General features: G+C 48.6%; 1 protein-coding gene across 1 annotated transcript in view; it reads left to right on the top strand.

Moving 5' to 3' along the window:
• The window catches only part of LOC119976503 (hepatocyte cell adhesion molecule-like), a 40,051-nt gene extending 14,754 nt beyond the window's left edge, over positions 1 to 25,297 (top strand). The window contains exons 2-5 of the mRNA XM_038817046.1: positions 2,536 to 2,850; positions 12,714 to 13,019; positions 16,394 to 16,663; positions 25,131 to 25,297. Coding sequence (XP_038672974.1) covers positions 2,536 to 2,850; positions 12,714 to 13,019; positions 16,394 to 16,663; positions 25,131 to 25,297 — 1,058 coding nt within the window. The remainder of the gene's footprint in view (positions 1 to 2,535; positions 2,851 to 12,713; positions 13,020 to 16,393; positions 16,664 to 25,130) is intronic.
• The last annotated feature ends 2,483 nt before the right edge of the window (positions 25,298 to 27,780 follow it).

Raw genomic sequence — 27,780 nt, 5'->3', positions numbered from 1 at the left:
GAGGTTAAGTAGATTGAGACTGTACTCATTGGAATTTAGAAGGGGATCTCATAGAAACATATAAAATTATGAAGGCAATAGACAGGATAGATGCGGGCAGGTTGTTTCCACTGGCGGGTGAAAGCAGAACTCGGGGGCTATAGCCTCAAAATAAGGGGAAGTAGATTTAGGACTGAGTTTAGGAGGAACTTCTTCACCCAAAGGGTTGTGAATCTATGGAATTCCCTGCCCAGTGAAGCAGTTGAGGCTCCTTCATCAAATATTTTCAAGATAAAGATAGATAGTTTTTTGAAGAATAAAGGAATAAAGGATTATGGTGTTCGGACGGGTAGAGTGGAGCTGAGTCCACAAAAGATCAGCCATGATCTCATTGAATGGCGGAGCAGGCTCGAGGGGCCAGATGGCCTACTCCTGCTCCCTGTTCTTATGTAGTGTTCACTAACAAAGCTAACATTTATTTAAACTACGAATTAAAGCTCGACCATTTACTCCGACGGAAAACAATCTACACTCTACTAACACGAGTCGCGACACTCTAGCTATAACTGCATTCTACCTTTTCCCAGAAGCCTGTGAGTCAGTGCTTTATATAGTTCTGCATCCATCTACTGGTTAATTATGATATGACACTAATCCTTTGTATTCTGAACATTTCACATAATATCACAACTGTCTCACCTGCTGTAGATATGTGACTGCTCGAGTGTGACCCTGATCTTACAGTAGATCTATAATGCAACGTTGTGTGCCTCTGCACTGGTGGATGGTGTAGATGAATGCTATGATGTCTGTACTGGTGTTAACTCAACCAGGGCGGGCTGGAGGCTCGGACTTTTTTCTTGAAGGATATTGGCCTGCTTGCCATCCCGATTGCAGCTGGAATGAAGGAAAGCGAGAATGAGCGACTGCCTTTGACATTGCACACATCATTCACCTTGATTTTCCGAAGTTGTTAGAATAATGGATGCTTCCTCAGAGGATTTCTGGGAGAGTCAGACCTTGTACTCAGCACAAGCATGGTCGCTGTCCTCCCCTGTCAGCTCTGCAGCCTCCTGCTCGAAAGGTTTTGGGTCTCCTGGCATAGGACCTGTGGTCTTCTCCCTCCCTCCTATTGTAGGCTACCTTCTCCCGAATAAAGACAGATGGATTGAGTGTGAGCATTATTACAGACAGGTGGCGGTGAATATAAGCAGCACCAATTTCTCCTCCCACACCGTCTTGCTTTCCATTTTATAAGTGCATTTCCCAACTTCTCGCGGTTGATGTGATCCAATCCCCTATTCATAGCAAACTCAAGATGAGATGAACTCAGAAAGTTAATTTATTTGCAGACAGTCCACACAATCCTTACAGGGCAGAAGGAGGCCATTCAGCCCAGCGGGTCTACACTGACCCTCAGGAAATGTCAAAATATGAAAAGAGGGTTTATAACCTCACCCCCTTTGCATTCATTCAGTTAAAAGATGGATAGAGAAAAGAAGGTTTAACTGTGCAGTGACCATGGCGAAAATCCAAGTTGGTTCACATGGGTCCAGCACACTTGGAGTAAAATTGCAGGGATATTGTGAATGAACAGGTTGTGCACTTAACTGGATTGTTTTGTGAAAGAGGCAGAGCGGTCTTGATTGCCAGAATAGCCTTCTGCTGTGCTGTACTTTCCTCTGATTTAGGCCGCAGTCTGGGTGTAGTAGCCATCAGGGGATAGAAAGTCTACTTGAGGCACAATAGGGAAAATGTGTTTGAAATTGCAGAGTTCAGTTCAAATTTTCAATCCAATATGATCATTGATTTATATGATCAAAAAAGGGAAACTGAATGTGCAAGCTTAATTGTGCAGTGTTTCAGAGTGTAATAGTTCCTCGTTTCATTAAAAATATTCCTTTATCCATTTGAGTGATAATCTGTTACTATTTTATTAATACAGCTGAAAACTGACAATCACCCAAAATAAGCATTTTTAAGAAGCCCTTCAGCTCTGAGAAACCTGAGTAATAATCACAGAAAATTACAAAACTATATTGAGCCATTTGATGGTTCCATTGATGTAGGCCAGTCTTTATTCAGGAGGAGGGAGAGGGAGAAGACCTTAGGTCGTATGCCAGGAGATCCAAAATTAAATCATCTTGATCTGCAGAACTTCAAAAATGTGTCTAGTGGAGTCTGTGCACCGAAGTGCAGAATTTAAAGATCTTTCCTGAACCTGTGAAATTGATGACATTTATTTTGGGCAGGACCAGATGAGGGTAAATTGGAACTTTAAAACAGCTTAAAAAATTACAGAAAATATTACGGTAATTAGTTTTGAATTAATTTAAAATTCCTCCATTGCTCCGGTCAATCCAACCCAAATTGCATTGCTATTATCAGTACAAACAAGCGGAAACTCCAGCCCCAAATATACAAATATATCCAGAACTCCTGATGTTATTTGCTCATATAATGCAGTTCTCATTTGCTATAGTTATTCTTTATGATCATTGCTGTATTTGAGTATTTCATTGCCACTGTTTTAAATTATTAAATTTGTTCTTTTAGATCAATTACCCGGAAGCAAAAACATATTTGGCAATGTTGGTTCATCAGTTTTACTGGATCCTAAATGTGAAAGTGTTCTCAACGACAGTGACATTTTATGGGTGCTCACCGTCAATGGGAAAGATCCAGTAACTATTTTGGATTACAAAGAAAATCATCATGACTTCGTGCCAAGTGAACAGTTCAAATCCCGACTATATTTGAATAGCGTTACTTTGTCGCTGACAATAAATAATTTACAACTTGCTGATCAGGGGAATTATAGCATTACTGTGAATGGATTTTTGGCGAAAACAATCAAATTGTTTGTCTATGGTGAGTACTTCAATTTATTTCCACATATTGAAATGTATACAGCTTCTGAATTGCTCAGTACATTGCTTAAGAACTTTCTGAGCGGGACTTTCTTCTCCCGTCCATGTTGGGACCCAATGCAAGCCGGATGCAAAATTTGGTGAACCAGCAAAAGTCCTTTGAGTTTTGGCAGGAATTTCGCCTGGAAATCCTGGCCTCTGTCACAGGAGTTGTGGTTGTGATCTTCATGGAAGCTGGGTCTCTTACCCATAGACCAAAAGATGTTGGAGCAGAACAATGATCAAAATCAGAGAAATTGGATGGAGCTGTCCAGTCAGACTCCTGTGCTGTGACATGGCAAAGTGATATTGAGTAGGGGAGAGGTAAATTAAAGCAAAATATTGCAGATAGTGGAAATCTGAAATAAAAAACGAACACTTCAGAGCTGAAGGGGGTAGAAATGTGATGGATTATGTAGCTGGAGAGGAGGTTGGGAAAGTGGAGCAGAATAGAAGGTCAGGGATAGGTGAGAAGTCAGGAGAGATTGACAAGGATGTCATGGACACAAGACAAAGAGAGTGTTCATCGTAGTGTTAAAGACGAAACAATATTTTAATAATGACATAAAGGAAGGTAATGTGTTAATAGCAGAACAAGGGGCAGCACTCTGAAAGCAAAACAAGATACAGATAGCCCAGTGGGGGAGACGGTTGGAATATCATATCAAAATTAAAGAACTTTCATGGTCTGAAGTTAAATCCAAAAGGCTGTGAAAGTGCCTAATCGAAAGATAAGATGCTGTTCTTACAATTTGCTCTGGGCTGCATTGGAACATTGGAACAAGGACAGAAATGCTGGCGTTGGGGCAACTGAGCGAAGGTGTTCTTTTTTTTTAATAAACATTTTATTGAGGTATTTTTGGTTTTACAACAACAACAAAATAAACAATGTACATGAATCTATAAACATAGTGCAAAAGCCGTCTCCCTCCCTTACAGGTCCCACCTTTATTAACCCCCTACTCTAAGCTAAACTAACCCACCCGCCCCTTCTGCTGATGATTAATTTTCCGCAAAGAAGCCGACGAACGGTTGCCACCTCCGGGTGAACCCTAACATTGACCCTCTCAAGGCGAACTTGATTTTCTCCAAACAGAGGAAGCTAGCCATGTCCGATAGCCAGGTCTCCGACTTCATGGGCTTTGAGTCCCTCCAGGCTAATAATATCCGTCTCCGGGCTATCAGGGAAGCAAAGGCCAGAACGTCTGCCTCTTTCTTCTCCTGGATTCCCGGTCTTCCGACACCCCGAAAATCGCCACCTCTGGACTCAGTGCCCCCCTTGTTTTTAACACCGTGGACATGACATCCGCAAACCCCTATCAAAATCCCCGAAGCTTCAGACATGTCCAGAATATGTGGACAGGGTTCGCTGTCCCTCCCACACACTTTGCAAACCTGTCTTCCACCCCAAAGAATCTGGTCATCCGGGCCACTGTCCTATGAGCCCGATGAACCACCTTAAATTGTATCAGGCTGAGCCCGGCACATGTTGTGGACATATTAACTACTCAACGCGTCCGCTCAGAGACCATCCTCTATCTCTCCTCCCAGCTCCACCTCCCACTTACGCTTCAGCTCCTCAGTCTGCATCTCCTCTGACCCCATAAGTTCCTTGCTAATGTCAGAGACACTCCCTTCTCCTACCCACCCTCTGGAAACCACCCTGTCCTGAATTCCCCTTGGTGATAGGAGCGGGCTGAGCGAAGGTGTTCTACAAAGCAGCCATCCAATCTGCATTTCCTTTCCCCAATTTAGAGGAGATTGCGTTTTGAGCAGCAACACAGTCGGTTAAATTGAAGGACGTGCAGTTGAAACTCTTACTTCAGTATCTGGGGGATTGGCCGGTGAAGAGGGTGGAGATAAAGGGGCGGGTGTTTTGCCTTCTGCGATTGCATAGAAAGGTGCTGTTGGAAAGGAATGCAGTTTTAAGGGTAACAGAGGGTTGGACCAGGGAACCACGAGGGATGGTCCCTACAGAATGCTGACCGGGGAGAGGAAGATCTGGTTTAGGTGACAATGCTGGAGTTGGTGAAATGATTGAGAATGACCCTTGATTATGGAGGCTGATGGGGCAGAAAGTGAGGGCAAGAGGAACCCTATCATGATTCTGGGTGGAAGGGGCTGGGATGAGGGCAGAGCTGCGGGAGATTGGTCTGACACAGTTGAGGGCCTTTTCTGTGAATGCATCAGCAAGTCCATGGTTTGGCACTTACATTGTCAAGCTAATTGTCTTATTAAAGACAGGAAATGGTTATTGGCTGAACCGCCAAAAGAGTGTAAATGGAGACAGCTGGAAATACTGGGGAACCATATGGAGAATAAACTTGCTGAAGGTAAAAGACAGGCTGCTTTATTATTCCTCCAATATATGCTAACATTTGACACTAACACTGTTTAGTGATCACAGAGCAGTCCGGTCAGAGAGTTCTGCAAAAACGTTTATTGTCAAAGTAAACTATGTACAAGCAACAATTCAAGTCCCAGCCGGGACTGCGCACAACAACACGGCTCCCATCTGGGACGGCTTTAATGTCCCAAGTCCAATAATCCGCTGATGGTCTCTGCCCCTCAGTGGGGGAGCTCATAATCCACAAGGCTCACCGGGAGATTAATCTGTTCATCCCCGTGGGCCTTGTAGGGGTTATAACATCACCCACCCCCAAAGTCCGAAGGTCCTTCTGAGGAAGGTGGGGCAGGAGGGCGACTGGTCTTCTTCACTCACGCTGCGCTTCCGGCGACTGCGGGTTCAGATTAGGGGACGTGTAGCGTGTCGGGACAACGGCCTGGGGGTGCCACCACCGGCAACTGATCCTCAACCACATCACCGTCAGAAATCTCTGAACGTGGATCTTCATGTGCGAGTCGGAGTTGATGATCTCTCACATCTGAGGACAATGCCCCAGAACCGCCACGGGTCAGGATGACATGACTGGTAGCTGGTTCCTCCAGAGGGGTGTGGCGCAATGCTGGTCCCCCTCCTCAGAAGTGGTCCAGGTGCTTTCTAATTGTTTGCTCTTGTGTCTGTACTTGGTATGAGACTGGCCCTGTCTGTCACACCACCATCCCAGGAACCCACTTGGCACCATCTCCAAAGTACCAGACATGAACTGGGTCTCCCAGTTGGAAGTTTCTGGTCCGGATTTGTCTGCCTGGGCTATCCCTCTGCTGTTCCTGGCTCTGTCATACTTTCCCGCCAATATCGGGGAACACGAAGCTGAGGCGGGTCCTGAGTTGGCCCATTAACAATTCTGCCGGTTCTGAAAATTGGCCTGGAGCCCTGTCCCTTGGGGGCCATATTTGGGGTGTCAGACTCACCGGAGCTGCAGACGGGCATGGGGCCGATGTCCTGGTCTTCGCTTCACTAATTGCCCAAAGACGAGTGCTGATGGGGTGGAGGTTAGTATCCCCGCACAGTGCCTCAGTGTGGCTGGGAGATGTGATTAAGTTTCTATGCCTCAGAAAGTTAAGTACACCACGAGGGGAACAATTGAGGGATATTACCGAAGATGACACCCGCATATTGTGTATTTCAAAGAGTTGGTCACCGTTCGTTGCTAAAGGAGGGGGGTGAGAGGAAGGGTAGGGTGTAGGACCACTAGCGGAGAAGGAGGTGTGTGAGCAGGTGAAGGCCACCATCTGGGGGTACATGAAACTAAAAGACACATGTGAGGTCTCGACCGCCACGCTGTGGGAGGCACTCAAGGCAGTGGTCAGGGAGGAGTTTATATCGATTCGGGCGCACAGGGAGAAGCAGGAGTGAGCAGAGATGATGAGGCTGGTGGATGAAATTATGCAGGTGGATAGGAGGTACGCGGAGGCCCTGGAGGTGGGATTGTTGAAGGAAAGGCAGTAGCTCCATCATGGGTGATGCAAACAATAACCTTCCCCATGCTGCAAACATCAGTCAAACCCAAACCTCCGAAGGATCTTGAACAAATATGTCACTCAACCCGATCAAAGGCCTTCTCCACATCCATTGATATGATCACCCCTGGCACTCTACTCTGTAAAACAATCATAACCACATACAATAGCCTCCTAATATTACTTGACAACTGCCGACACTTACACAGAGGGTAGTAAATGTATGGAACACGCTGCCTGGCGAGGTGGTGGGAGCAGGTACGATAGCGGCATTTAAGGGGCATCTAGACAAATATATGAATAGGGTGGGAATGGAAGGGTACAGACTCCGTCAGTGCAGACGGTTTTAGTTTAGGCAGGTACCATGGTCGGCGCAGGCTTGGCAGGCCGAAGGGCCTGTTCCTGTGCTGTTTTGTTCTTAACAAACCCCGTCTGGTCCCAGACCAATACCCTTCTAACCACCTCGCCAACACCTTAGCTAATACCTTGACATCCATATTCATTAACGAAATGGGCTGCGGACCCAACCTCCATCGGATCCTTGTCCTTCTTTGGAATCAACGAAACAGAAGCCTGTGCAAGCGTGGCAGCCAACTCCCCCCTCACCAACGTTTCGTTCTATATTTCCAAAAGATGAGGTGTCAGCTCTGCCAGATATTGCTTATAAAATTCAACTAGAAAGCTATCTGGCCCTGGTGCCTTCTCCGATTCCAACAAACCCACACACTCCGTATTTCCTGTAACCCCAATGGTGTCTCTTCCATCTCCACCTCCGGAAACACCGATGCCTCAAATGCCTCATTGATTTTCTCCTACGCTGTCACTGAAGTGCCACCTCAACTGATAGATTAGCAGCCAACTAGCCTTATCCCCATTCTCAGACTGAACGGTGAATCTGACCCACCGTCTTTCCTTTTTTTTTTTTTTTTTTTTATTAAATTTTTTTATTGGAATTTTTTGCAGAAAATATAACAAAAAGTATAGCAAAAAGCAGTAATATGCAACTAACAGCCCCATAACACCCACAATTCCCCCCATACCGTAACATCACATGTATCACATTCCCCCACCCCCCCCCCCCAAACAAGAGAACTTAACCATAAATTAAAATTAGATAAATCAAATTTAAATAAAATAAGCTAACATAATCAACGCCCCCCCCCCCCCCCCCCCGGGTTGCTGCTGCTACTGTCCCAGTACCCTATCGTTGAGCCAGAAAGTCGAGGAAAGGTTGCCACCGTTTAAAGAACCCTTGCACCGATCCTCTCAGGGCGAATTTAACCTTCTCAAGCTTAATAAAGCCCGCCATGTCATTGATCCAGGTCTCCACGCTTGGGGGCCTCGCGTCCTTCCACTGTAGCAAAATCCTTCGCCGGGCTACTAGGGACGCAAAGGCCAGCACACCGGCCTCTTTCGCCTCCTGCACTCCCGGCTCTACCCCAACCCCAAAGATCGCGAGTCCCCATCCTGGCTTGACCCTGGATCCCACCACCCTTGACACCGTCCTCGCCACCCCCTTCCAGAACTCCTCCAATGCCGGGCATGCCCAGAACATATGGGCATGGTTCGCTGGACTCCCCGAGCACCTGGCACACCTATCTTCACCCCCAAAGAACCTATTCATCCTCGTCCCAGTCATGTGGGCCCTATGCAGCACCTTGAATTGGATGAGGCTAAGCCGCGCACACGAGGAGGAAGAATTTACCCTCTCCAGGGCATCAGCCCATGTCCCGTCTTCGATCTGTTCCCCCAGTTCCCCCTCCCACTTCATTTTCAGCTCCTCTACTGACGCCTCTTCCTTCTCCTGCATAAGCTTGTAGATATCGGATATCTTCCCCTCCCCGACCCAGACCCCCGAGAGCACCCTGTCACTCACCCCCTTCGCGGGGAGCGCAGGGAATCCCTCCACCTGCCGTCTAGCAAATGCCTTTACCTGCAGATATCTAAACATGTTTCCCGGCGGGAGCCCAAATTTCTCTTCCAACTCCCCCAGGCTCGCAAACCTTCCGTCGATAAACAGGTCCTTCAGCTGTCTAATGCCCGCTCTATACCATCCCCGAAATCCCCCATCCATGTTCCCCGGGACGAACCTATGGTTCCCCCTTAACGGAGCCTCCATCGAGCCCCCCACTTCTCCCCTATGTCGCCTCCACTGCCCCCCCACCGTCTTTCCTATAGTCAGTGGATCAAATTGCCCCTGTGATTTCTCCCATTCCAGACCATTGGGCCCATTGAGTCTGCACCAGCCCTTGGAAAGAACACCCTACCTAAGCCTACATCTCCATCCTATCCTCGTAACCCCACTTAACCTTTTTTTTGGACACGAAGGGGCAATTTAGTCTGGGTAACCCATCTAATCTATACATCTTTGGACTGTGGGAGGAAACCGAAGCACCCGGAGGAAACCCACGCAGCCATGGGGAGAACGTGCAGACTCCGCACAGACAGTGACCCAAGCCGGGAATCGAACCTGGGACCCTGGAGCTGTGAAGCAACTGTGATAACCACTGTGCTACCGTGCCGCCCATACTTTTCCAACCCACCCCACCCCCAAATCTGGTTCTTAAATACCCCCAACTCCTTTGCCATTCTCAACCTTACCATTGACTTGGGGCTAGACTTATCCACCCTCGGGTCGAACACACAATTAAAATCTCTCCCCCCCCCCCCCCACATTCTCAGCAGATGGGAATCCAAGTCTGGAATGGGCACTATAGAAGCTTCCTAATAAAGTCCACATTGTCCCAATTGGGCACATATATACGTTCACTAAAATCACCAACGCCCTTGCCAGAACCCCACTCTCCATCACTAACCTACCCCCGGGGCTCGCATCTCATTGGCCACCACAAATGCCACATTTTACTGAACAGAATCCCAACACCCTTCGACTTAGAGTCAAAGCCCGAGTGGAACGTCTGCCTCACCCATCCCTTCCTTAACAGCTCCTGGTCCTTCTTTAGAGGGCATATGCACCGCTAGATGACGCTCCTGATGTCAGAGTGGACCTCGTGTATCGGCTTTCCGCTTTGATCTGGGGCCTCCGCTCTGTCATTATTAGTCTTGATCTTAGACTTGTCCCCCAACCCCAACAGTTGAGGGAGACCCTGGAAGACGACGGCTACGTCCGAGTGCGCCAGCGTGTGGGGCATCGTGCATGCTGCCAGGATAATGTGTACAAACATACATAATATTCTGTTGCGATTCACTTCTGCCACCAGCCGCACACCCTCGCCCATGGGTTTCCTGGAGGTAGGGGAGGATTCACTGGGAACTCCCATTAACAATCCTGCCGCCAGCGAACGGCGCAGTGCCGAGAAACACACGGCTGGGCGACTGGAGAATCCAGCATCGGACATCATTATTACATCAGAATTGTGTATGTTTCTGATAGGTTACCCAACATCCCTCCCGCTCCCTAAATCTTTATGTCCATCATAGTTATATCCTCCAACACAGACCCTTTCCTTGTGTGTCTGCTTTGATGAGGCTCAGTCACTGAGCCCGAGACTAATAGGAACAGATTTATTGCTCAATACCTGCTGAAAACAAATTGCTAAAGGGAACGCCTCAAAATTCAAACCGCACTTTTGCGCAATGTCATGACCGCTGCCTTCTGAGAAAATGTGTGTTGTCTGTAAAACTTTAGACACTTCAGCCAGTTTATTATTTAAACATTTTACCCAGGCTCCCTTATTTGTGAGATGAACAAAGGACAAATACAGGGGCACGATTCTCCGCAAATGCGGCGAGTCGTAAAGGCTGCCGTGAAACTGGCCGTGTTTCACGGCAGCCTCCGCGCCCCCTCCCAGGACCCGATTCTCCCCCCGGACGGGACTAGCTGCGGGGCCCCGTGAAGCACAGTAAAGGATGCTTTTTCAGAGGGTCGGTGCAGACTTGATCGGCTTCCTTCTGCACTGTAGAGATTTTATTAAGTATAATACACTTCAACGGCACACACAGCTCAAGAAAGGATTAAATATAATTCCATATTGACCCCTCATTGTTTTGAGTGCCTCTTATCAAATCTTCTCTCAACATCAGATTTACTCACATTTGGAAACAAATGGACTTATTAGTGATAGGCAACATGGTTTTGTGAAGGGGAGGTTGTGTCTCACTAATTTGTTTGTGTTTTTGAGGAAGTGGCAAAGATGATAGATGAGGGAAAGGCTGTAGATGCTGTATACATCGACTTCAGTAAAGCCTTTGACAAGGTACCTCATGGCAGACTGGTACAAAAGGTGAAGTCACACGGGATCAGAGGAGAGCTGGTAGGGTTGGATACAGACCTTGCTTGGGCACAGAAGACAGGGTAGCAGTAAAAGGGTGCTTTTCTGAATTGAAGGCTGTGACTAGCGGCGTTCCACACAGATCAGTGCTGGGGCCTTTGTTGTTTGTGGTGTATATAAATGATTTGGAAGAAAATGTAGCTGGTCTGATTGGTAAGTTCACAGACGACACAAAAATTGGTGGAGTTGCGGATAGTGAAGGACTGTCAGAGGATACAGCAGGATACAAACTGGTTAGAGTCTTGGGCGTAGAAATGACAGATGGAGTTTAATCCGGACACGTGTGAGGTAATACACTTTGGAGGGTCCTTGCATGTAGGAATTACACAGAAAATGATCAAACTCTTGCGAGTACTGACAGGCAGAGAGATCTGGGCATACATGTCACTGATTACTGAAAGTATATTATAAAAATTGGCAAGTCATGTTGTAGCTGTGTAGGACCTTAGTTAGGCCTGATTCATGTTGTAGCTGTGTAGGACCTTAGTTAGGCCTGATATGGGATGTGTACAATTCTGGTCGCCACACTACCAGAAGAATGTGGATGCTTTGGAGAGGGTACAGAAGCGGTTTACTAGTATGTTGTCTGGTATGGAAGGCATTAGCTATGAGTAGAGGTTAGATAAACTTGGTCTGTTCTCACTGGAACTACGGAGGTTGAGAGGTGACCTGATAGAGGTCTACAAGATTATGAGTGGCATGGACAAAGTGGATAGTCAGAAGCTCTTTCTTAGAATAGGAGAGTCAAGTACTAGGGGACATAGATTTAAAGTGCATGAGGAAAAGTTTAGAACAGATGTGCTAGGCAGGCTTTTTTCACAGAGTGGTAAATATTTGGAACGTGCTGCCTGGGGAGGTGGTGGGAGCAGGTATGATAGCGGCATTTAAGGGGCAGCTAGAGAAATATATGAATACGGTGGGAATGGAAGGATACGGACTCCGTATGTTCAGATGGTTTTAGTTTAAGCAGCTACCATGGTCAGCGCAGGCTTGGAATGCCGAAGGGCCTGTTCCTGTGCTGTATTGTTCTTTGTTCCTATTCTCTTCCCAAAGGAGATGTAGAAATCTACCATGCGGTTTAAGTGTAGTCTCGTACACACTTCAAAACTCAGTACAAATTTAAGTTACACTTCTTGGATGTGAATTGGCTGATCAAAATCTCCCTTTGTCACTGCCCTTGAGTTTATGCTCTGTTGTGTCGTCTCCCTGTAAAGTTTGTGACCTATAGAATACCCCCAGTGTAATGGTTCCCTGGCCCTCACCAAAAAGATGCAGTCCTTGACCCTTCTGATAAATCCTCTCTCCAGCACTGTAAATTTATCTGTCATCAATACTGCCATCCTTCCTTCCTTCCTTCCTTCCTTCCTTCCTTCCTTCCCTCCCTCCAACCCTCCAACCCTCCCTCTCTCCAACCCTCCCTCTCTCCAACCCTCCCTCCCTCCAACCCTCCCCTCCCCTTCCCTTTCCCTTCCTTCCTTCCCGAAACCTTCGGCTGCAGAGAAGGGGAAATGGTGGTATTGTGGGAATATCACTGGCCAAATGATACAGAAGCACAGGCTTCTGGGAATATTTATTCAAATCCCATCATGCCAGCTGGCAAAATTTAATTCAATTGCTGAATCTCTTGGTGCAATTAATTACAATGATTCTTGTCCATCCGATCAATCAGACATGAGGAATCCGATCGAGCTGGCTGTTGCTGTTGGGTCTTCCATTTTGTTGCCTGGGTTCACTGATCAACATTTTGAAGATGTCAATCGTGTCAAGTGGACATTCTCAGAAACACAAATTCTCAATTATGACGAGGCTTCACAAACAGCCTCCTTCATTGACTCGTACAAGAATCGATGCGTCTTTTACCGTTCCAATGGATCACTGTTGTTGAGAAATATCACACTGAAAGACGAAGGACTCTACACTGTGCAGATTAATTTAAATGAAATCAGGAGCAAAATGATCCATCTCAAGGTCTTTGGTAAGTGCTTTGTGTATTTATTATTTTGTGACATCGATTGAAAACCCTTGTAACAGAAGCTAGTGGACCTCCCCATGGTATTTCTCACATTCGGGGGGCACGAGACTTGGATTTAGATGGCAATTTTCACTTTACAGCCAACAAAGTGCTTTTGAAATGAGATGGAAGAGGTGCAGTTGGAGATTAGTGCACAGCAAGCTCCCGCAAGCTGCAAAGTCAATCACCCACAGCATCTGCTTTTTTCTCAACCTTGCTTGAAGGATGAATGTTGGCCAGGGCACCAGGGGGGAAATCACTGATAGATCCCTCCATCCACCCCCACCCTCCAGTCATCACCAGTAGATTGCCTCCCCCTGTCAGGGCTGGCAGTGCCAACCTGTGCCAGGAGGCAGTGCCAGGGTGCAGCCCAGGCATTTCCCTCTACTCTCCCCTCCCCGGGGCAAAATTTACATCTGTATTCCTGGAGGGACCCCATCGACTGCCTCACAGCTGGTCAGAGGCAGAGTGAATGGGGCTGGTCAAGATTCCATGAGGGGGTAAAGTCCAGAGAGAGTGTTCGCCAATGACATGGTGATGACATGGAGCAGACCCGACGGTAGCGGGATTCCCCGTCCCGACCAGCTGGCCAATGGGGTTTCCCATCGTGTGCAACCCCACACTGCCGGGACATTCCCAGGTGTGGGTGCGCTGCTGCCGCAACGGAGAATCCCGGCAGCGGAGAATCCGGCACGAGGTTTCCGGGATCCCACGGCATGATTCTCATTATGCCACCGGTGAGGGCTGGAGAGTAAGATTCCAAAAGCCAATCATGCCAGAGAGAATCACGATTTCGATTCTCTCTGGATCTTGAGCCCTCGCCGATTTTCTCACAAATCGTGGAACTATTGCTGTTGGACAAGGAAATCTTTTTACCCTCTATAAACACCCCCACACCCCCCACCTGATGTGTTAACTATCCTTGAAGAAGTCAATAAACGGCATCCATCGCCGGGCGCATCCCCCCCCCCCCCCCCCCCCCCCCCCAACAGATCCCCTCAAGGCGAACTTGATTTTTTTCCCAGCACACGGAATTCTGTGAGGTCGCTGACCCACACCCACGGCGACCCCGAATCCCTCCACTCCAGCAAAATCCATCTCTACCAGGGAGGCAAAGGCCTCTCTCTCCGGATCTTCCGACACTCCGGAAATCGGCACTTCTGGACTCGGGGGCAACCTTCATCCTCAGCACCTCAAACATCACGTCAGACCCCCGCTGGGTCACTGTGTGTGCGGAGTCTGCACGCTCTCCCTGGGTCTGCGCGGGTTTCCTCCGGATGCTCCGGTTTCCTCCCACAGTCCAAAGATGTGCAGGTTAGGTGGATTGGCCATGATAAATTGCTCTTAGTGACCAAAAAAGGTTAGGTGGGGTTATTGGGTAATGGGGATAGGGTGAAAGTGAAGGTTTAATTGGGTCGGTGTAGACTCAGTGGGCCGAATGGCCTCCTTCTGCACTGTATGTTCTAGAACCCCGCCAAACTCCCTCCAGCTTCGGACAGGCCCAAAACATGTGGACATGGTTCGCGTCCTTCCAGTGCACCGTCCGCACCTATCCTCCACCCCCTCAAAAAACCTGCTTCTCCTGACCATATGCACCCTATCAACCACTTTGATCTGAATAAGGCTCAGCCTAGCACACGAAGAAGATGCATTCACTCTTCTTCAGAGCCTCTTCCCAAAACCCAGCGTCCACCTCCCTCATCAGCTTTTCCTCCAACTTCCGTTTAACTTCTCCTCTCGGTGTTCCCTCACAATTCATTAATTCCTTATAAATCTCCGCCAGACTACCCTCGCCAACTCCTTTTTCGACACCACCCTGTCCTGCAGCCTCAGGGGAGGCAGGTGGGGAAAGGACGGCACCTGCTTTCCAACATAATCCCATATCTGTAATTACCGGAACCCATTCCCTCTCGGCAGCTCAAGCTCATTCTCCTCTTCCAATTCCTCCAGGGCCGAGCATCTGCCCCCCCCCCCCAAAATATGTCCCCAAACCATTTGATCCCCACTCACTGTCACCCCCCCGGAAGCCCAAGTCCAACCCACCCGCTGTGCAAATCTATGATTCCCACAAATCGGCGCCCAGACCGAGGCACCCTCCAACCTCAGATGCTGCGTCCACTCTCCCTACACCCTCAGGGCCACCACCAACACCAGACTAAGTGGGGTAACTGGCCGGCAAGAACAGCAGAGCGGCCGTGAACAGTGCCCCTAAACTAGTGTCCATACAAGAGGCCACCTCCATCCACTCCCACACTGACCCGTCCCCCACTACCCACTTCCTAACCATTGCTATATTCTCTGCCCAGTAATAGTTATTAAATTTGGCAAGGCCAGCCCATCTTACTCACGTCCCCGTTCCAGCAGCACCTCCTTTACCCGTGGGGATTTCCCCGCTCACACATCCCCGAAACCCAGGCATTAATTTTCCAAAAAAAGGCCTTTGGAATAAAAATCAGAAGGTTCTGAAAAACAAATAAAAATCTCTTAAGCACTGTCATTTTCCCAGTCTGCACCGGCCCACCAGCAACAGCAGGAGCACGTCCCAGCTCTTAAAATCCCCCTTCATCTGTTCTACCAATCACGCCAGATTCAATTTGTGTCATTCCCATTCCCGCACCAACTGGAAGCCAAGGTGCCTAAAGTTCATATTGACCACTTTAAAGACATCTCGACCAGCCTTCCCCTTTTTAATAATCTATATTGTCACAAGTAGGCTCACATTCACACTGCAATGAAGTTACTGTGAAAATCCACTAGTCGCCACATTCCAGCGCCTGTTCGGGTACACAGAGGGAGAATTCAGAATGTCCAAATCACCCAACAGCACGTCTTTCGGGATTTGTGGGAGGAAACCGGAGCACCCGGAGGAAACCCACGCAGACACCGGGAGAACGTGGAGACTCCACACAGACAGTGACCCAAGCCGGGAATCAAACCTGGGACCCTGGAGCTGTGAACATCCTGTCCCCTTGCTTGAATCGGAAAGACCTTACTTTCCCCATGTTTAACTTATACCCGAAAAGCCGGCCAAATTCCTCTAAAATGCTCATGATTGCCCCCAATATCTCCCAATGTTTCCAAAATGTAAAGCAACAGATCGTCTGCATACAGTGAAACTCTATGCTTCACACCCACCCCCTGCACTATCCCTTTCGAACTCCTTGACTCTCTAAGCTCTATCGCCAAGGCAAAAAGCAACAGGGAGAGTTGGCATCCCTGCTGATATGAAGCACCCATAAAGTACAGAGTTCTTGTTAGTTAACTGCATTAACGTTATGTGAAGCACTGATGTTTTCATGCTCAAGCCTGTTTCTCTGTTCATTCCTTCACTCCCACAGAACCAGTGCCAGAGCCTTCGATCTCCAGTAATTCTACCTATGTGGATACCGCCATTGGGTTGGACTGTCGGGTAACTGCCAAAAAATTGAGTTCCGTGTTGTGGTGGAAAGATGGCAAAGTGATAACGAATGACCAACGTTATCAGTTAACAGAAGACAACAGGACAATGGTTATCAAGAAGGCCACAAAGTCAGATTGTGGGATGTACACTTGCACTGTGGAGAATGCTGTTAGCAAGAAGAACAGTTCACATTCACTTGCTATTTACGGTGAGTCAAACATCTCAGCCGTTCATTTCTTAGTTAAAAGCAGAACTCCACCGACGTCCCTTGTGCTCAGCCTCATTAAGGAAATTAATTTGAGAATCGCACTGTTTATTATTATTCTCACTGTCATATGACTCTTAATGAACTGGGAAATAAGTTTCCAAGGCAGAAAGGGCACAGTAGTTAGCACTGTTGCTTCACAGCGCCAGGGACCCAGGTTCGGTTCCCGGCTTGGGTCACTGTCTGTGCGGAGTCTGCACATTCTCCCCGTGTCCGTGTGTGTTTCCTCCGGGTTCTCTGGTTTCCTCCCACAAGTCCTGAAAGACGTGCTTGTTAGGTGAATTGGACATTCTGAATTCTCCCTCAGTGTACCTGACCAGGAGCCCGAGTGTGGCGACGAGGGGCTTTTTACAGTAACTTCATTGCAGTGTTAATGTAAGCTGGGGCAGTACGTGGCACAGTGGTTCGCATTGCTGCCTACAGCGCTGAGGACCCGGGTTCGAATCCTGGCCCTGGGTCACTGTCCGTGTGGAGTTTGCACATTCTCCCCGTGTCTGCGTGGGTTTCATCCCCACAACCCAAAGATGTGCAGGTTAGGTGGATTGGCCATACCAAATTGCAAAACACTTTATTGAAGTGTTAATGTCAGCCTACTTGTGACAGTAAAGATTATTATTATTAGAAGGAGAATGGTGGGCGACCACAGACTGGTCGTTCAGGATTTGCTGATATACACGCCCAACATTTACCAGGAGTGGCAAAGTAAAAAACCTATCTATTCAGTTCGCACCGTGACTGTGGCTAAAATTGCACCCGAGCATCCCTGCTGGAAATGGATGTGATCGGGTACGAATGGTTTGATGGAGATGTTCAAAAATCACAAGAGGGCTGGACAGCGAGGGAGAGACTGTTCCCGTTGTTGGCCCGAGGGCTGGATAGAGAGGGAGAGACTGTTCCCGTTGTTGGCCCGAGGGCCGGATAGAGAGGGAGAGACTGTTCCCGTTGTTGGCCCGAGGGCCGGATAGAGAGGGAGAGACTGTTCCCGTTGTTGGCCCGAGGGCTGGACAGAGAGGGAGAGACTGTTCACGTTGTTGGCCCGAGGGCCGGATAGAGAGGGAGAGACTGTTCCCGTTGTTGGCCCGAGGGCTGGATAGAGAGGGAGAGACTGTTCCCGTTGGATAGAGAGGGAGAGACTGTTCCCGTTGGATAGAGAGGGAGAGACTGTTCCCGTTGTTGGCCCGAGGGCTGGATAGAGAGGGAGAGACTGTTCCCGTTGTTGGCCCGAGGGCTGGATAGAGAGGGAGAGACTGTTCCCGTTGTTGGCCCGAGGGCTGGATAGAGAGGGAGAGTGTTCCCGTTGTTGGCCCGAGGGCCGGATAGAGAGGGAGAGACTGTTCCCGTTGTTGGCCCGAGGGCTGGATAGAGAGGGAGAGACTGTTCCCATTGTTGGCCCGAGGGCTGGATAGAGAGGGAGAGACTGTTCCCGTTGTTGGCCCGAGGGCTGGATAGAGAGGGAGAGACTGTTCCCGTTGGATAGAGAGGGAGAGACTGTTCCCGTTGGATAGAGAGGGAGAGACTGTTCCCGTTGTTGGCCCGAGGGCTGGATAGAGAGGGAGAGACTGTTCCCGTTGTTGGCCCGAGGGCCGGATAGAGAGGGAGAGACTGTTCCCGTTGTTGGTCCGAGGACTGGATAGAGAGGGAGAGACTGTTCCCGTTGTTGGTCCGAGGACTGGATAGAGAGGGAGAGACTGTTCCCGTTGTTGGCCCGAGGGCTGGATAGAGAGGGAGAGTGTTCCCGTTGTTGGCCCGAGGGCCGGATAGAGAGGGAGAGACTGTTCCCGTTGGATAGAGAGGGAGAGACTGTTCCCGTTGTTGGCCCGAGGGCCGGATAGAGAGGGAGAGACTGTTCCCGTTGTTGGCCCGAGGGCCGGACAGCGAGGGAGAGACTGTTCCCGTTGTTGGCCCGAGGGCTGGATAGAGAGGGAGAGACTGTTCCCGTTGGATAGAGAGGGAGAGACTGTTCCCGTTGGATAGAGAGGGAGAGACTGTTCCCGTTGTTGGCCCGAGGGCTGGATAGAGAGGGAGAGACTGTTCCCGTTGTTGGCCCGAGGGCCGGATAGAGAGGGAGAGACTGTTCCCGTTGTTGGCCCGAGGGCCGGATAGAGAGGGAGAGACTGTTCCCGTTGTTGGCCCGAGGGCTGGATAGAGAGGGAGAGACTGTTCCCGTTGTTGGCCCGAGGGCTGGATAGAGAGGGAGAGACTGTTCCCGTTGGATAGAGAGGGAGAGACTGTTCCCGTTGGATAGAGAGGGAGAGACTGTTCCCGTTGTTGGCCCGAGGGCTGGATAGAGAGGGAGAGACTGTTCCCGTTGTTGGCCCGAGGGCTGGATAGAGAGGGAGAGACTGTTCCCGTTGTTGGCCCGAGGGCTGGATAGAGAGGGAGAGACTGTTCCCGTTGTTGGCCCGAGGGCTGGATAGAGAGGGAGAGACTGTTCCCGTTGTTGGCCCGAGGGCTGGACAGCGAGGGAGAGACTGTTCCCGTTGTTGCGAGGGCTGGATAGAGAGGGAGAGACTGTTCCCGTTGTTGGCCCGAGGGCTGGATAGAGAGGGAGAGATTGTTCCCGTTGTTGGCAGGATTGAGAAGCAGAGAGCACAGATTTAATGTCATTGGCAAAAGAAGCGATGTTGACATGAGGAGGAGACAAACCTTTGCTCAGAGGGTGGTTCAGGTATGGAACACAGTCCCTGCGAGTGTGATTGAGGCTGGTTCAATCCAGGCATTCGTTAGGGACTCCATGTGGATCAAAAACCTGTTTAACTCAGCCGCAAATACATTCAGTGACCCAGCCTCCGCTGTCCCCCAGCATACAGAATTCCAAACATTAATCACCCACTCAGGGGAATAAAAGCTCCTCATCTCCAGCTTAAAGACCGGTTATCCTGATACTGTTCCATCTGCATCTAGTGTCCCAAACAAAGGGTAATATCCTCTCAGCATCTTCTCTGTCAAGGCTGTAATGTTCTTGTCTGAGGGCCTGATTTATATTACAAGAACACCTGTAGCTTAAGCTATAAATGATTCATTAACGTTAATTATGAGTAAACTATATACAAAACGACAGATGAATAACAGTATATCAATCACAAGCAACCTCTCTCTTCCAGCTCTCCAGTCCGTCTGAAGTCACCTGACTCTAACTTTCACTTATATACTAATGAGACTCCTAGTGGTCAATCGGTGTATTACAACACAGCCATGATATCATTACAAAGGCCTCTCGGAATCTGGTGTTTTTGTTTCACCATTCTTCTGAATTCCAGTAGGCCCAACCTATTCTACCTTTCCTTACAAGACAATTCCTTCATTCCAGGATGCAACTAATGAGCCCCCTCTTGACTGCCTCCAATGTGTGTTTAACCCTCTTTTGCTAAGGTGACAAAGTGTACGCAGTACTCGATATGTTACATTTAACCAGATAATGTTCAATTTGCCAAACCTTTGCCCAGGCTTTTACAGTATGGTTGCGATTTATCGGCCACAACCCGCTTGAATCGGAGCGGGACGCAGCCGATAAATCCTGGTAGAGGCCTCCCCCAGAATTCCTGACGGCCATTAAGCCTCACATAATCTCACCAGATCCTGTTACACGTTGCGATCTGGGCGTGACCCAGTCTTGCACGGTTAAGTGAGTTTAAGAACCCACGTAACCGGGCTGGCGCTGGATTGAATGGCCACCGACGTCTATTGGCCTCGCTGAGGAGACCCCAGCTGAGCGCTGATTCAGTACTGGTTCTCACAAATGGGGACCAGGCTTACTGGCACTTGGGGAGGAGGGGGGTCTCCCAGGCAATCGGTGGCCCCCAGGCTGTTGGTCTCTGGACAGAATGGCCGCGCTGGCTCTTCTGATGCCACCCGGGCATCTTGGTACTGCCAGCCTAGCATCATGGCAGTGCCACCTGGCACCCTTCTGGTGCCATCTGGGTGCCAACCTGGAACTGCTATGGTGCCCAGCTGGCACTGTCAGGCTAGTAGCGGCATTTTGAGGGTGGCAAACTGGCATTGCCAAGGTGCCAGGCAGGCATTTTGCCCAAGTTGGAGATTGGGACGGGTGATGCTGGCCCTGTACGGTGGGGTGCGGAGGTGCCCAAGGATCCTCTTATGGGTGAGTTGGGGCGTTGGGTGATCCGGGATCAAGTCAGGGGATCGAGATATCGGGGCACCCTTTTAAAAATGTCGGCGCTCCTCAGTTTGGGAAATGACGCTAAGCGTGGCCTCTGTGGGGGTGGTTGGGGGGGGGGGGGGGGGGCGCATTCCCGCCGGGCATGAAAGAAAAACAGAGTGCCGTGAGATAGCGGTGTCGCTCCTGGTGCTATAAGTACAATTCCGGCCTTGGGTGACTGTGTGGAGTTTGCACTTTCTCCCTGTGCCTGCGTGGGTTTTCTCCGGGTGCTCCGGTGAATCACAGTTTAGGTGGGGTTATGGGGATAGGGCAGGGCAGTGGGCCGAATTATCTCCTTTCGCACTGTCGGAATTCTGAGTCTATGGCTCCAGGAGACTTTTCAGCCTTTTGTCACATTAGTTTCTTCAAGCAGTTTCTGTTGCGATAGTCTTTGTTCTCAGTTTCTCTTTACTTATTGCACCCTAATTATCTCTTATTCTTGTGATGTTTTTAGTGTCTTTTGCTGTGAATACTGATGCAAAATACTGATTCAAAGCCTCTACCATTTTCTTCTTTCCCATTATTTATCCACCAGTTTCATCCTCTTATGGGACCAACATTTATCTTAGCCCGTCACTCCCTTTTTGTGCACTTGTAGAAGCCTTTACCATCTGTTTCCATGTTTCTTGCTAGTTTACTTGCCTATTCTAATTTCTCCCTCCTTTTTTTTAAGTCATCCTTTTCTGGTTTCTAAAATGTTCCTCATTTTCTAGCTCACCACTAAACTTTGCAGCGTTGTACGCTTTTGCTTTGATACCATCCTAACTTCCTTTATTGGCCACCAATGATGCACCTGTTCATTGAATCTTTCTTGTTCCGCGGAATCAATTTTTGTTGGGAAGTAGCTTCTTAATTGTCTGCCACGGCCACCGACTTAGCTTTTCATTTACTTTACCGTTTTAACCTATTTTGTTCCGTCAACTTCAGCCAGTTGTCTTCATATCATCGTATTTATATTTATTTGGGTTTGAGACACTAGTTTCAAACATAAGTTTTGTTTTCTTCATTCATGAGATGTGGGCATTACTGGCTGGGCCAGCATTTATTGCCCATCCCTAATTGCCCTTGAACGGAGTGGTATTTCACAGTCAACCACATTGGTGTGGATAGGCAGTCACATGCAGGCCAGATCGAGGAAGGATGGCAGATTAGCATCACTGTGTCCCCTCCAAGGTTTCTTACCTCCAAACCCAATATGAAATGTTATTATGGGGAGGGGGTGGTGTAATGGTATTGCCACTGGGTTAGCAGTCCAGAGACCCAGCTCTGGCGACCCTGGTTCGAATCTCCTCATGGCAGATGGTGAAATTTGAACTAAACAAAAATATAGAATTAACATTTAACAATGAGCATGAAACCAGCTTCAGTTGTAAAAACCCATCTGATTCATTAATGTTGTTTTGGAAAGGAAATCTGCCGTCTGGCCTCTGTATAAGTTCAGATCCACAGCAATGTGGTTGACTCTTAAATACCCTTTGAAATAGCCATTCAATTCACAGTTATTTAAGGTAGGGCAATAACTGGCCCAGCCAACGACACCAAGATCCCATGACCAGAAGAAAAGTTCTGATCACCCTTCAAGGATTTGTAATAATGAATTAATCCTCTCTCATTGCACATTAACAGGTCTAAACGAAACTCAGTTTTCAGGGCAGCACGGTGGTGCAGTGGTTAGCACCACTGCCTCATGGTGCTGAGGACCTGGGTCCGATTCCAGCCCCGGGTCACTGTCTGTGTGGAGTTTGCACATTCTCCCCATGTCTGTGTGGGTCTCACCCCCCACAACCCAAAAAGATGTGCAGGGTAAGTCAGTTGGCGACTGTAAATTGCCCTTTCAGGAGAAAAAAAAAATTGGGTACTCTTAAATTTATTTTTAAAAAGCTGTTTACTGGTTGATTCAGAATCAATTGTTAAGAAAATGTTCTGAATTCACTCTCTGGTCAAGGCCACCTTTGCCAACTTGTCCAATTTATGTGAAGATTAAATCGTCTGTGATTATTTCTGTATCTTTCTTGCAAGCCTCAATTATTTCCAGATTTTACTCTGTTTATTCTGTCAGGAGCCTATAATCCACTTCCACTAGTGATTCTTTCTCTTGCTATTTCTTATCTCCACCCAAACTGATTCTCAGTCAAGATAGTTTCTCATTTATGCAGTCAAATCTTTCTTAATTAATAAGACAAACTGGCCATTATCACCTTGCTGTTTGCGGGAACCTTTGTAGAAATTGGCTCCGACCTTTCCCATAGTACCATAGCAACCGCACTGCACAAACTACATAATTGGATTTGGGATGTCCTGTGGTAGTGACAGATGTTATACAAATGTAAGTCTTCCTTCCTTTCTATCAAAATCCCTCAGAGTTTTGAACAATTCTTTGCAATCTCCCCTGAACACGTCTCTTTTTTTTTAACGGGAAATTCATTTATGGGATGTGGGTGTTGCTGGTTAGGCCAGTATTTATTGCCCATCCCTAGTTGCCCTAGAAGGTGGTGTTGAGATGCCTTCTTGAACCGCTGCAGTCATAGAGATGTCATTACAACACTGTGCTGTTAGGGAGGGAGTTCCAGGATTTTGACCCAGCGACAGTGAAGGAACTGCAAAATATTTCCAAGTCAGGGTGGCAAGTGTCTTGGAGGGGAACGTCCAGGTGGTGGGGTTCCCAGGTATCTGCTGCTCTTGTCCTAGATGGTAGTGGTTTGGAAGGTGCTGCCTAAGGAAAGCTGGTGAGTTACTGCAGTACATCTTGTAGATGGTATACATGGCTGCCACTGTTCATCGGTGGTGGAGGGTTTGAATGTTTGTGGAAGGGGGAACTATCAAGCGGGGCTGCTTTGTCCTGGATGGAGTCGAGCTCCTTGAGTGTTGTTGGAGCTGCACTCATAAAGTCAAGTGGAGAGTATTCCATTACACTCCTGACTTGTGCCTTCTAGGTGGTGGACAGGCTTTGGGGGCATCAGAAGGTGAGTTACTCACCGTAGGATTCCTAGCCTTTGACCTGCCCTGCTAGCCACAGTATTAATATGGCTAGTCCAGTTCAGTTTCTGGTCAATGGTAACCCCCAGGATGTTGATCGTGGGGGATTCAGCGATGGTAGTGCCATTGAATGTCAAAGGGTGGTGATTAGATCCTCTCTTGTAGGAGATGGTCATTGCTTGGTACTTGTGTAGCCCGAATGTAACTTGCCACTTGTCAGCCCAGCCCAAGCCTGGGTATTGTCCAGGTCTTGCTGTATTTGGGCATGGACTGCTTCATTATCTGAGGAGTCGTGAATGGTGCTGAACATTGTGTAGCCATCCACAAACATCCCCACTTCTGACCTAATGTTGGAAGGGAGGTCATTGATGAAGCAACTGAAGATGGTTGGGCCTAGGACACTGCTCTGAGGGACTCCTGCAGTGATGTCCTGGAGATTAGATGATTGACCTCCAAATACCACAACCATCTTCCGTTGTGCCAGGTATGACTCCAACCAGCGAGAGATTTCACCCTGATTCCTATTGACCAGTTTAGCTCGGGCTCCTTGATGCCACACTCGGTCAAATGCTGCCTTGATGTCAAGGGCAGTCACTCTCACCTCACCTTTGGTATTCAGCTCTTTGTCCATGTTTTAAGCAAGGCTGTAATGAGTTCAGGAGCTGAGTGACCCTGGCGGAACCCAAACTGAGCGTCCGTGAGCAGGTTATTGCTGAGTAAGTGCTGCTTGACAGCACTGTTGATGATTCCTTCCATCACATGCTGATGATGGAGAGGCAAATTCAGTACTATTGCTGGCATATTGTCAGGGCCCATAGCCTTTGCAGTACCCAGTGCCTTCAGCCATTTCTTGATATCACATGGAATGAATTGTATTGGCTGAAGACTGACATCTGTGGTGTTGGGGACTTCCGGAGGAGACCGAGATAGATCACCACTCATCACTCTGGCTGAAGATTGGTATGAATGCCTCAGCCTTGTCTATATGTGCTGAGCTCCTCCATCATTGAGGATGGGGATATTTGAGGCGCCTCCAGTGAGTTGTTTAATTGTCCACCACCATTCACGGCTGAATGTGGCAGGACTGCAAAGCTCAGATCTGCTCTCGGTAGAATGATCTGCTTCCTCTCCACATAACTGATTCATCTGCTAACATTCTGGTAAATCTCCCCAAAACAGCCCAGTGATAGCCACATCTTTAGAGGGGGAAGGACATCCTGTTGCAATTTAAAGTCTGATTTGAATATAAGTTTAATATACTGTTTTCTGTTCCAGGTCTTCCACCTCTGATTCACTACGCAATGGAATTGTCCATTGTTGCACTGATTTTTGCTGCTGCGAATATCTTCTGTATCATAGTTCAATGTTTGCGCAGCGACAAGCAAAGTAAGAAAAACATGTTATTTTCACAGTTTGCTGTCAGAAGTTTGAAACTCTTATAACTTAATCATTGAGACATGAGAGGCAGTTAACTGTAACACTGCGTCATCTCAGTGGCTGGTTTAGCTCACTCAGCTAATTCGCTGGCTTTTAAAGCAGACGAAGCAGGCCAGCAGCACGGTTCGATTCCCGTACCAGCCTCCCCGGACAGGCGCCGGAATGTGGCGACTAGGGGCTTTTCATAGTAACTTCATTGAAGCCTACTCGTGACAATAAGTGAATTTCATTCATTTTTCATGTCATTTCATTTCATTCATCTCCAATTCGGCTTCTGATGCGTCGAGTGATTTATTCCAAAGTGTGAATATTCTTTGCTGAAAAAGGCGGTGGAAGTGGGCAGCACGGTGGCACAGAGATTAGCACTGCTGTCTCACAGCACCAGGGACCCGGGTTCAATTCCGGCCGTGGGTGACTCTGTGGAGTTCGCACTTTCTCCCCGTGTCTGTGTGGGTTTCCTCCGGGTGCTCCGGTTTCCTCCCACAGTCCAAAGATGTGCAGGTTAGGTGGATTGGCCATGTTAAATTGCCCTTAGTGTCCAACGGTTAGGTGGGGTTACTGGGTTACGGGGATAGGGTGGGGGCCTGACCCTAGGTGGGGTGTCATTTCAGAGGGTCACTGCAGACTCGATGGGCCAAATGGCCTCCTTCTGCACTAGTGATAACATAAGAAATGATAAGGAAGCAGATTCAATCGGAACTTTCAAAGGGGAATTGGCTAAATAGTGGGGGGGGGGGGGGGGGGGGGAATTGGGACGGTGGGGCTAATTGGTCAACTTTCCAAAGAGATTGCACAGATATGATGGGCCAAGTGGCCTTCCCCTGTGTTGTCACAGTCTACAGTTCTGTGAGTAATATTGATGGACATTCGTTTCTTTTCCAGGTATGGATTTTCAGCGAAACGTCCTCCTATTCTTGCAGGTCATTGCAATGCTTTCATTTATCATTCTCTTTGCGGCCCTACTGTGCAGGCTACTGGCTGAAGGTATTATGAATGCTCATGTTTGTTTTGTCTTGGAGCTAGTAATCACTTGGGGTGATGGTTCAGTGGGTCATGGTGCTCAACTGAGAACAACAGCTACTTAAATTTATATAGCACCTTTATTGTAATAGATCATCCCAACACGTTTCATAGGTACATACGACACTGAGACAGAAATGAAGCTATTAGATCAGATAACCAAAGACTTGAAGTGTCTTAGAGAAGAAAAGAGAGGTGGAGAGGCAGAGGGGTGTAATAGAGAAGCGGAAAGGTGGAGGTGTGTGATAGAGAAGTGGCAAGGTGCAGGTGTGTAATAGAGAAGTGGAGAGGTGTAAGTGTGTAATAGAGAGGTGGAGGAGTGTAATAGGTGGAGAGGTGGAGGTGTGTAATAGAGAAGTGGAGGTGTGTAATAGAGAAGTGGAGGTGTGTAATAGAGAGGTGGAGGTGTGTAATAGAGAGGTGGAGGTGTGTAATAGAGAGGTGGAGGTGTGTAATAGAGAGGTGGAGGTGTGTAATAGAGAGGTGGAGGTGTGTAATAGAGAGGTGGAGAGGCAGAGGGGTGTAATAGAGAGGTGGAGGGGTGTAATAGAGATGTGGAGCGAGGAGGTGTGTAATAGAAAGGTGGAGGGGCAACCATGGAGTGAGCGGTCGCAAATTTGGTGTCATCCGCTCAAGGTGGATTTTCCCACCTGTTTTGGGGGATTTTCGAGGGCAAAAGGTGAATGAGTGCCCCGGGAAGGTAATTCTCCTCTGGTGAGATTGGTGTATGGATCAGAGGACGAGAAGTGCCACGAAAAAGAGAGAGCAGCTGAAGCAGGACAGTTTCCATGGTGCGCCACAGGCTACGATGGCAGAGGGCAAGGGGGCATCATTACTGCCCGGTGGTCGACGGAGCAGCTGGTGGAGTGTTTGGATGGGAAATTCCAGCAGCAGGGGAAGGAGGCTCTGGATGACCTGGACAAGGTGGTGGAGCCGCTCAGAACTGCGATTGAGAGAGTGGGGCAGAGATTGAAGGCTCTGGGCCTAGCGAATCAGAGGTGGAGGAGGCGGTGGGGGAGCATGAGCGGTGGATCGTCTCATTGGAGGGGGAGTTGGGGATGGTCTTGGACAGCCAGAAGTGGCTGAGAATGAAATTGGAGGACCTGGAGAATTGCTTCAGGAGAGGAACCTGAGGATCGTCGGGATGTCTGAGGGAGCGGAGGCCGGGAAGTATGTGGTGAGGATGTTGCAGCAGTTGATGGGGGAAGGGGCCTTTGACCCGCTCCTCGAGGTGAATTGGACGCACAGGGTGCTGAGGAGGAGGCCTCAGGTTGGTGAGTTACCGAGGGCGATGGTGGTGCGGCTGCATCGATTCTTGGACAAAGAAAATATTTTAAAATGGACGAGGCAGACCAGGAAGTTTACCTGGGAAGGTAGTGAGCTGTGGGTCTACCAAGGCCTGGGTGCGGTGTTGGCGAAGAGGAGGGTCAGGTTCAACGGGATAAAGGTTGCCCTCTTCACGAACGGT

The sequence above is a fragment of the Scyliorhinus canicula genome, chromosome 13 (assembly GCF_902713615.1).
Source record: "Scyliorhinus canicula chromosome 13, sScyCan1.1, whole genome shotgun sequence".
Taxonomy (NCBI): Eukaryota; Metazoa; Chordata; class Chondrichthyes; order Carcharhiniformes; family Scyliorhinidae; genus Scyliorhinus; species Scyliorhinus canicula.
This window is presented reverse-complemented; position numbering and strand designations above follow the sequence as displayed.